General features: G+C 37.0%; 1 protein-coding gene across 6 annotated transcripts in view; it reads left to right on the forward strand.

Moving 5' to 3' along the window:
- Positions 1–11848, forward strand: part of Cacna2d1 (calcium voltage-gated channel auxiliary subunit alpha2delta 1) — a 451116-nt gene that overhangs the window by 322086 nt on the left and 117182 nt on the right. For all 6 annotated transcript variants that reach the window (XM_031380027.1, XM_031380030.1, XM_031380032.1 and 3 more), the window contains exon 7: positions 1981–2112. In XM_031380027.1, the coding sequence (XP_031235887.1) occupies positions 1981–2112 (132 nt within the window). The remainder of the gene's footprint in view (positions 1–1980; positions 2113–11848) is intronic.

Genomic DNA, 11848 nt, shown 5'->3' on the forward strand with positions numbered 1-11848 from the left:
AAGCTTAGGATGTAATGATCATGGAAGCACACTATTTAAATACTGTTTTGAATCATGTTCTCTCTAGAATTTTCATTTTGGATACTTGCCGCAGGCCGGCCAAACTGGGCCTCCCTCAACCCGCGGGAGAAACGGGGTCCTAGTCAGGTCGACAAGGCGTAGGCGAGGAAATGATGGTAGAGGCGACACATGAAGTATAGGATCTGAATGTATTTCTTAGAAATGGCATCAGACTTTTACAGTCATGGCAAAAGAGAGATGGTAAATCTGGCAGCTCAATAGTTGAGGTACATCTGAGGCCATCTAAAACACACTGGGTCTAAAGCAGCAGCTATCTCCTCTGAACTGGTGCTGCATCCCCCGGGCCCAAGTGCTCTGGGCCCGGGGGACTGCAGATTGCATGAATCTGAGTCCTAGCCCATCTAAGTTCTAGTCTTAGTCTGAGCGCCAGTGCAAGTGCAGCGCGAGTCCTTCTGCGAGTCCCAGTCCTAGTATACAAAGTGAAAATAGGGCTTAAGTAGCATACAGCAAGCAGGGCAAATTACAAGAGTCACGTAGGCAGGCGGGGGTGACAGCAAGACTGAGGTCACATAGGCAAGTGACTGTATATCAAGGTCAGTGGGATTTGGTCATCAGGTGTGAAGAGGAGTGGAGCCCTCCCTGTTGAGGCATTTTGGTATTCCTAGGCTAATTCTCTGATTCTGCTGGAGGCAATGACTAGGAGGTTCTGACCTGACACTCCTAGCTAATGTCCTTAAGTGAGGGAAGCCCTTCATTACTCTCTAGTATGTCAAACATTTCTAGCTATTGTAAACTATCTATTGCCCTAAGGAATGTACTCGACCTCTGTTGCTAGCTCTGGTGAGGTAGATACTTTGAGAGAAATTCCAAGCTATGGACATCTTGGTATTAAATTAGGATAGTTGGAAACATTGTGCTGGCCAGAAAACAGTGCCCAATCTTAGCCATTTATGAATCATTACTTGGGGTACCTATATGCCTAAATAAGAGGCCGTGTTAACGATTGGAAAAACTAATCTGGACCACATCTGAGTTAGGGGATACCAGCGACTGTCTGAAATCCAGGAGGCACAGAACTCCCTTTGGATTCTTATTGCCTCTTATCCTTAATCAGGATTTTACCCCCGATACTTTGGATGTGACTGGAGTAGACGAGTGTGCGTAGCAGATACTCTTCCATACTAGTGAATGATGTGTCTTTAGAACACCTTCCTTGATCCATAAATAGTTATAATTTGGTATCAAAGTTAATAACATGGGCTATATCTGTATGCTCTATTTATTACCTGAATGAAGAGGTAAAATAGAAATTATTGCTTTGGAAGGTATTTATGAAACATTGACTGACCAGTTCCATGTTTCTAACATTGATATTACCACATTTACCAATGACTTCTACCAAACTACATATATGTTCTTGATATTGTATAAACACAGTTGATCAACGATAATCATATTTTTTGTTTTGTTTTGTTTTTAAAATCTAGTACCAGGGTAAATTATATAAATATACTACAAAGAATCAGAAGTATTTAAGGGTTGATGTGTTTAAGCTCTATTGTAGACTCCCTCTGAGAACACCAAGAGATATAAACCAACATCCTTCTCTTTATATGTCTAAGAAGCTCTTGGTACTTTGTGCCTGGGCCTAATTTTATAGCAAAGAATTGTTTAACGAAGTCTGAAGTTACTTTTTCTTGTCACAGCTTCAGGAATTACACTAAGCCCTATTAGTTAGCATATGTGTGAGATACTGTTGAACATTCTGCAGTACACAAGAAATCACAGTTATCATTCTAAAATGTCAATCACACTGCCATCATACAAAATTTAAAACCTAGGTCTATGCTTTTGATTTTCCAGTAAATTATGGTATTTTACGACAATAAATAATATGCAACATAACTTTAGAAAAAATATAACTTTGAATAAATTTTTCATCTTTCTTTTTTTTGTTAGCAACCATAGTGTTAAATGAACTCAACTGGACAAGTGCCTTAGATGAAGTTTTCAAAAGAAATCGAGACGAAGACCCTACATTGCTATGGCAAGTGTTTGGCAGTGCCACTGGCCTTGCCCGATATTATCCAGGTAACTATTTGGTGATACAGAAAATATGGGGGAAAGCTGGGATACCAGACTCAGTCATTTCTGTTAATGGTCATTTGTGTTGTAGGACAATATTGATGCTGTAGTAGGTTTACTGGTCATGTTAGCTCAGCTAAACCCTCCAGAGGATGTCCCACACATGGGCTGCACTAATATGACCCAACCGGTTAAATAACAACTATCTAACAAGATTAACATTAAGTTATAATAGTGATAAGTTATAATAAAACACTTCTAAAATTTATATTATGTTTTAAATGTTAAATATTATGTATAAGGAGACTGAACTATAAAGGAAAAAAGTAATATGTATTTAAATAATTAAATAAATAGATAGATGATAGATAGATAGATAGATAGATAGATAGATAGATAGATTAAAAAAGGAAATAAAATTGAGAAAGAGATTAATGGGTTTGATGGTTAGGATCTAGTCAAATACCTAGTATACAATTTCTAAAATGCCAAAGATCAATAAAATTGTTATTATGGAAAAGAATGTAACATTGCCCTAACTTGATTATAATTACTTTAAACTGAATTACCTAAGAAGTAATGAGAAATGGTCCTGGAAACCTGGTCAGTGCTATCATGAGCTAAGACACTTGGCATAAATCTGAGAAAGAAGTTATACAGAAAGCCTGAAAAAGAAAAATTATGATTCAGGTCCAGGTGTACAACCATTACAGTAGTAGATAGACTTTTAGAAATGTTTTGAATGTTTTCTCTCAAGAATCAAGTCTACACCAGGCATTGGTGGCGCATGCCTTTAATCCCAGCACTTGTGAGGCAGAGGCAGGCAGATTTCTGAGTTCAAGGCCAGACTGGTCTACAAAGTGAGCTCTAGGACAGCCAGGGCTATACAGAGAAACCTTGTCTTGAAAATCCAAAAACCAAAAACCAAAGAAAAACAAAACAAAACAAACAAACAAACAAAAAGAATCAAGTCCGCAGATGAAGTTTAGTTTGTTTCTTTTTCAAAAAGTCTAGTGTATTTTTTTTTAATCAAGGAGTTTGTATGCACTGGTTAAAAAGAGAGGCTTAGGAGGTAACACAGCTTTCGTTTGCTGTAACAGGTTGCAAACAATTCTTCATTCATCTTAGTTATGAGATATACTCAGTGTACATAGATATGTTTAATAAATTTAAATAAATGTTTTTTTAGTGCTCTTTATTTCTATAAAGGAATATAAGAAGAAACAAATACTATTTACAACATAAAACAAAATTAACCATTGAGCCCCTCTGGAAAGACTTTAAGTGATGAAATATTGACTGATGTTTGTATGTTTTCCACAGTTACCTTCACCACATTCTCACAAATGCAACACACATCCTTTTTCTCAGAGGACTGACAAGATAACCTGTCTTTCAGTAAACACAATAGAACCTCAGAGTTTGTGTTTTGGGTTTGTTGTTTTGTTTTACTATTTAGGTTTACTAAATGTGCTTAACAACTGAATCTGTCATAGTGAAACATCAGGGAAAATTAAGTGAAATAAAATTTCAATTTTCCCTCGCTATGTGTGGTAATAGAAACAAATTTAAGTGTTCAGGTACCATCAACAGGCGAGGTCTTTACAACCTCTGTATGATTGCAGATAGAAGATTGGAAACAGTAATCATTACTTTTTTCAGAGATCTGATAGACTGGCAAAGGGTGAGTTTAAATTACTAGAAAGGAATCCTAATAATATCTCATGTCAAGACTAGAATCAAATTACAATAATGTTGTGATTTCCTCTATGAAGAACTTTTATAAAGTATAATAAAACACTTCTAAAACTCATGCTATGTTTTAAATATTAAATGTTTTGTAATTAGGAGACTGAACTGTAAAGGGAAAAAAGCAACAGCATATATGTACAGAAATATCCTGATATGGTAAGCTTTAAACGAATCTTACAAAATGTTGTCAAATACAATTTTAAAAATATGGAAACCAAATACCTAACACCCCCTCCAGTAACCCACAAATAAATTATCTTTAACTAATAACACCATGTACACTTTAAATCTTATAAAACTATTTACATTGCTTAAATTCTCACAAATGAACAGTGGAGGGAAAGGATGAAAGGAATCAATGATTGAAAGTTAGAATATTTTTGAGAAAGCAAAGGACCAAGGCCAGAGAGACAGGAATGGTACAGAGAAAGACAAATGCTTCTCATAGGTATTCACTATTAAAGGTGACATTTTCCTATTTTTCATACTAATCAGACATTTTCAAGTGTGTTGACATTTGTTCACAATACCTTGGCAAAGACCTTTACATTTTTTATTGGATATTTTCTTTATTTAAATTTCAAATGCTATCCCCTTTCCCGGGTTCCCTCCCTCCCAGAAACTCCCTATTCCATCTTCCCTCCCCCTGCTTCTATGAGGGTGTCCTTCACCCACCCACCCACTCACACCTCCTCACCCTCGATTCCCCTACACTGGGACATCTATTGAGCCTTCATAGGACCAAGGACTTCTTAATTTAGGCAAATCCTGGTGATCCTCTCAGAATACTAGCTATGAAATCTAGCCTGAGCCCAAACATAAAACATCATTTTTAAGTAGGATTTGGCAGACAAACTGGCTCAACAGAAGACTGCCCTGATAAAATAGGGACCTATTGGAAAGATTCTTAAAATGGTCTACATAAAGTACCTACTTTATATGCAACTTCTTTTCTAGTGATTTCAGTGCTGAATTGATCTTTATGATGGTAAGGATATAATAGCATAGCACCAGATTTCTTAACAAAAAGGTAAGGTAGGATCATCAACATGAATCAACTTGTTTAAATGTCTCAATAGACTATACTTCTATTATCACACTAACAAAGATAGGTTTGTCTTTACCTTTAAGTTCCATTTACTGATGAATAGAAACAGAGATGTTACTACTTCACGTTATATGTATGTGTAGCATATGCATATGTGTGCAAATGCATTTCCCTGTGCATACTTACCCAGAAGCCTGAAATCAACATTGCATGGCCTCCTCAGTCACTATTCCACCTTGTTTTTTTGAGACAGATTCAGTCAGGAAACTTTCAGCTTACGCTTTAGACGAGATTGGGTAGTCAGTGAGTCCCTCCATCAACCTAGTTCTGTCCTCTGCCATCTCTTCATTTCATGCCTATAGACGTGGACCTGGGGATCCAAACCCAGGAACTCATGCTTGTACAATAAACACTTTACCCACCAAATCATCTTTCCAGCCACAAAATGTCTTCACTACATTCTCCTGCATGAAGTTCATCTTTCTGTTGGAGCAGCAGCCCATTGAGCTTTGTGAGTCCTGCTCCATAAATATAAAGCAAAGAACCTAAGTACTTCTAAATGTGAGTCCTAGATGTTGTCATGGGTCACTGAGATAAACCACTACTAAAAGTACTTCAGACTACAAAAGGTTATGGGACAGGAGAGATGGCTCAGTGATTAAGAGTATGAGCTGCTTTTGCCATGGGCCTAGATGCAATTCCAAGAAGCAACGATTGATGCCTCCTCTGACTTCCATGGGTTCCAGGTTAGCAGTCAAGGTAGCCACATACATTAAAAAGAAAAAAAAAATGTCAGTACAAAAGAGCAGACATTGTCACAGTAGCATGCTTCCACTGTGCAGAGCATCCACTGGATCTAAGATGTTAAGGAGAATAATTGAGGTTGCAGTCAGTTGAGGTTACAGAAGCAACGTAAAAAGGGAGAAGAAAACCTAAACAGGGCTGAGTCATGATGTCGGGCAACCCTGCCACACTGCTAGCTTGATCTATAACTGTTTCTTCATTTCTCTATAGGTTTGCCAGAAAAAATAACTTCTAGCTAAACTTAAATTTCAGAAAAACAATGAGACCCTGTGACCTAAAAGATACTTCATGCAGCATGTATGATATGCTTTTTCTTTAAAGTACTGGATTAATGCTTTTTCTTTAAAGTACTAGATTAATGCTTTTTCTTTAAAGTACTAGATTAATTTGCTGTTTAAACAAATGGTGGTCACATATGCCTTGGTCTGTTGCTGTTTGTGGTTTCAGGCTCCTTGTGTCTCTATTTGTAGCATCAGAGAGCCCACAGATACCCATCACTTTACAGTATCATCATGAGGAGCAAACAGAATTTATTTCATGTACTTATCCAAATATACACACTTCCTCTAACTTTAAGCTAACCTTCCTACATTTTAATTCTCACTAGAATTCTTCGCATTGAATTAAAAAGTAAATTGTTTTTCAGAAAATTTAATCTTGTGAATCACAAAAGTTTTTTAAATACTTTTTTTTTCACTGTTTAAATGCTATTTAAAGTAGGACTGCCCACAGTGGTGTATAACAACTGTGTTCTAAATCCAGGTAGCCAGTAACCACATATCACCTCCCACATTGGACAAGGTGATGGCTTCCAGAAACCATTGCTGACCTTAGCACTCAAATCAGGAGAATCATGGTCCTTAAATTCACAGAGGAGATGCATTAATATCCTTAGCATCTTGCCCAGATGTTTGAGAGAGTCTTGTTCCTCTGACTTACTTGATATCAAGCAATTACTCTATGCACTGATGACTCGGAAAAGTAGTTTGGTAATTTCTTGTTTAACATCAGTTTCTGTCCTTAGGTTACACAGCCTGCTCTTTCATCTGCCATATGTATACAAAATAAACTGCACAACCCAATCCATTGTGCCCTTCTCTGCCTCCTTTCCTTTGCCACCCTTGTTCTCCAGCCCTTTCCATCTTCTATTTTGAAGCTAAGCAGATTTTTATGTTCTAAAAGAAAGAAAGTTCTCCTGGGAGGAGGAGGTTTTTATTGCTATTAAAATCATTGTGTCCTTTGTCTATGTTGCACCCTAAGTTACCCATTTCCTGACAAACAACTGGAAATCTTTGAGCAAGATGACCTCCAACATCATCTCTAGATGTGTCTAGATGGTAGCTTCTGCCCTGTCCATGATATTTGCTTGAAAAGACACTTAGACCCAATTCCCCTGCTCAACTACCTACACACTGCATAGATGAAGCTGGCATGCAAAGGGGTCTCCGAGTAGTACAGGATACAGTACTGTTTCCCAGTCTTGGGAGACTAGAGGACAGCAAATGATAGACAAACTGGTCAACAGAATGTATAGCTAAGCAAGAGGTATATATTCTACTATATTGTAGCATGGTTAAGTACTTACAGTGAATGGTTATTGCAATGTGAGCTTCAATAAATAGTAGAAAGAATCCTTAATGTTACCAAAAAGAAATGATAAAGCTTTAGGTATTGAATAAGGTACCACCTTTATATGATCCTTATATAATATGCACATTTGGCAAAACATTACTCTTAATACCTGGAAGCAGATGTAATTATAATGCTCAATTAAAAAGGAAAGTGAAAATCATGAACCAAACCAACAACAGAAAAGGATTGGAGCTTATACCAGTTATATCCTTATTGAACACATGCTTATTAGAAAATGTTTCATTTCTAAATTCTTTCCGTTGTACCTCGTGATCTATATAAATTAAGTTTAAGCTGTTGAAACTGCTCTCATAAGCTAGAACTCTGTGAATTCTTAAACATTTTAAAAACAATCATAGGGACAAACTATTTGTTTCACCTGCCAGTGTCTCCTGGAACTGTAACAATTACAGCAGTAAATTGAGATTATAATTAGGAATCAGTGTCTCATTGGCATGTCAAAGTAGAGAGCTCTTATCCTTTTTCAATAATTACTTTCTGTACAAAGGAAAAAAAACAGAAAAAAAATAGAGTCTATCTCATATGACATTTACCACCTGTCTTACTGAACACTTTGTCCACCCCGCCTGTTTGTTCATTTCAAACTGACAAGATTAAAAAGAAATGGCACAATGTCTCTGCTTGAATGTTAAACTCCTAGGGGTTAAGTGCTGGACTGTTGCTGGAACAAACTGTAGAGTCCTGGGTACTGAGTATGTGGCCTCTACTCCTTCCTTTCCCATATGAATTGTCAATTTCTCAGACATTGTCAGTTACATTTTGAGAAATAACTTGAGAATACTTTACACCTCAATGGAATATGACAACATTTGCAGAATTTTGTCTTTAGCGTAGCTGCTGGAGGGTCATTTGATCGATTTCTAAAAATGGAGTAATATCAGAGATTCAGTTTGACTGTAAGTTCCAAAAGTGCTGCTGCTCCTGGCAGTGATGCCTAAATTTTATCTATGTACCTACCTATCTATGTATCTATTTATGTATTTATCTATGTATCAGTGTATATATCTATGTATCTATCTATATTGCATAGAGCTTTGGGAAAGAACACATGGCTTAGCTATGAATATATTTAACATCTATTCATCACTATGTAAACTCATTTCAAATAAGGTCACTATATTTTCACAATTATTATTAAAATTCAATGTGTGTCCATTGGAATTATTTGGGATGCCAATTAAAAAAACAATTCCAGGCATTTAATTTCAATATTAGGGAAGTTTGTTTATGCTACATCTCAAATATTAATATATGGTGGGAGCTGGTGAGTAATGATCACAGAGGGGTCTTCATTGTTTGTCTCACTTCTGTCTCATGAGTGTGGCTCCCCCCTAATGTCCAGCCAATGCTAACTTGTACTTACCTGAATATACAGAAGAGTGTAGCTGCCTTGTGTGTGTGTGTGTGTGGTGGGGGGAGAGAACTCCAAAACAACACAAAACATTTCTCCTTGTATGACACTAAACATAAGTTAGTGTCCTCATGGTCACAGTCTCCTTGTCCATGGCCGTGTTCTCAGCTAAAAGGCCAGAACTACGCTAAGGAAGGACACAGGAACACTGCAGGTGAAGGGCCTGTCCTGGCTGCCCACTGTGTGCATCTGTGCTTGTGGCAAATTGTTTCTACCTCACTGAAATCTAATCTAATTAATACATCAGAAGCCACGCATCTCCACATGTAGATCACAGTGCAGATCATTAAGTGATTAAGCAGCAAATAAATTAAGCTGACGGCAGTAATAGATTTCCTATGAAAGCTGAGAAAAGAAGTAATTAGGACTAACATCATCAGAGAGCCTTATGAACTATAGATTAAAAATCAGTTCAATGCAAAAAATAAAAATAAAAATGGGTAAAATCTTTCTTGAGAGAAAAAGAGTATCACATAAGAATACACAGTGAGAAACACATAGTGGTGTGCATTGGTGAGTCTAATAGACTGCTCCAGGACAGGAGTCACATTAAGTCAATGACTGCCAGTGGCTGTATAGGAGGCCTTGAAAGTCACAATGATTGATGTGTAGACATAACAGTATAGGTAGGCTGGGTATTGGTTTGCTGTGTGTGTTATTAGACAGAGGAAGTCAGTCTATAGAATCATCCTCAGATTGCATTGCTAGGAAGTGACAAAATTGGAAAATATAACGACTTGAACAACAGACCAAATAGTAACTAAAAGGAGACTTCTTGAATACAGAAGATGGAGACATCAAAGAGTTAAGAAAAAAATATTAGTGACTGGCCTAAATGTGTTAGGTAGCCATAGATTTTAATTTGAGTAGAATTTGGGATGTTGCAGTTCTTATTAAAAATAGTGTCAGTGGTATTTTTATTTGGAGAGCAAAATGTTGTGTTAAGTTCTGAACAGCAATGTTTGAAGTATAAAAGTAGGAAACAAGGAAATAGCTTGGCGTACAGCTAAGTACAGAGTTTATATTTTGAATTCTGTGCATTGCTTTGCCATGTACTACCATCAGCTGTGATGTGTGGTGTGGATATGTATTGTAAGGAAGACTTAAAATAGTCCTGTGTTTCTCTAGCATCGTAAGTACATCTCTTATGTAAGCATTGGTAAAGTCACGCCCTGCGGCTCACTGGGCAGCTCAGGGTAGCTACGCAGCTAAAGTTCGGGTCATGTTGAACTGGCTAAAGGCTTTCCCTCAGAGTTCATGGTGGTAGAGCAACTATGTAGATGCTAATTTTAAAAAAGGGAGTTGTTTGTAATTCAACCGATGGAAATAACTGTATCTGTAAAACACACCAGTGCATATTGCTAAACCCTTCAGCTCTTTCCACTTCTGAAATATCTCTCATTCTGTTAGCTTTTCTTTTGCATACTGTTAAATCTCCACAACTTATGCTTTTTGTTTTAGATGCATGCAACCCTTTTTAATGTGCTGTTCATTTTGTGCTAGGTGCATTTGATTTGATTAAATAATTTGGAAACATTTTTTTCTACAACACTAGAGATCCTATGCACTTTGGAGGTTCAGGAATGAAAGGTTCCAAAAGTTCACCATCATCACCAACTTCCAAGGACCTTTTCCTTGACTCATGAAATGTGAAACTTTTTCTTGTAGAATCCCAATTTTCTTGTGCTTAGAATTTTATCAGATCTTAATAAAATGGGGACATTTTCATTTCAGAGGTACAATTTTTCCTTTGGGTGAACCATATCAGCATTATTTTCCGGTAACTCTTCCCCTCCCATACTTCATAAAACTTACTATGCTCTTGCCATTCTCAAGCTACTTAATGATTAAATATGCATGAGCATTCTTTTTATTGAATTGTCTACCTAACCATATGTACTATTAAGTATTAGTTCTCCTGACAGCAAAATTTCTATATTCTCTCTGAAGATTTTCTATGTGGTACACTATAAAATGGGCTTTAAAAATTATGGTTTTTATCCTTATCCACAGAGCTGTGTTTCTATATGTTTGTATAACTGAGTGAAAAGAAATAATAGTATAGTAGAGACAACAGAGTCCTTCTCCTGATAGTCTAGTGTCATTGTCTGATGAAGTCTCACTGTTCAGAATACAAACGTAAATTTCAAAACACTTCCATTGGGTAAATGAGATAGTTCAGCAGGTAAAATGGCTGGCTATGCAAGCCTAGCATGTCCTTTTAAATCCTAGAACACATGTAACAATGGATGCAAAGAGACTACTCCACAAAGTTGTCTCCTGGTCTCACACAAGTGATGTGGAAGGTGTGTGGGAACACACACGTCACACATAACAACAATAATAATAGCCAATAACAATAATAAATTAAAGTTTTCTACTAGGTTGCTATATAAAGGCTAGCCAACTGAATTAAAGCTGATAATATAAATCACTTATTTATGAAGGAAAAATCCTAATAGCAAATCATCTTGGTAATAGCCCTGGGGTAGAAGCGAAGCAAAACTTACAATCAATTTAAAAACAAGAGGAGTTGACATAGCATGACTAGAAAGTGATTTGTGCCAATCAGGTGGTAAGTTGTGTGTGACGAGGCACATGTGACACTGCTCACACAGTGCCATATGCCTTTCTGTGCCATGTGGACTATCCAGCGACTGCCACAGCCTCCATGCCCAGTTTTCACCCTCACAGCAGCCCAGCATTTATTTTATAACTGTCAGTAGCTTTTTCCTTCTCTAAGCATTTATTCCATAAATCTCTCTTTCCTTTCTGTATCTGCATGTTTATTTATAAAGCTCTTCTGGTCATGAGCTTGTTTTCTACCACTGAAAATGAAATGTAAATGCAACCTTCCTTATATGGGCTTTTCCTAGATAAATCTTTCATTCTCTTGCAGAAGTTTAATTCATTTGTATTAAAACTGCTACACAATTTTATATTCCTTCAGAAATATTTGGGATACTCTATTTACCTTAACACTTGTTGCGGACAGGGATTTCTTGTGGGGGCCCCTTGTTCCGCGGGACAAGGGATTCTGGCCAGGTGGGCACGGGATTCGGCTTTGACAAACA

This window comes from Mastomys coucha, unplaced genomic scaffold (assembly GCF_008632895.1).
Source record: "Mastomys coucha isolate ucsf_1 unplaced genomic scaffold, UCSF_Mcou_1 pScaffold19, whole genome shotgun sequence".
Taxonomy (NCBI): domain Eukaryota; kingdom Metazoa; phylum Chordata; class Mammalia; order Rodentia; family Muridae; genus Mastomys; species Mastomys coucha.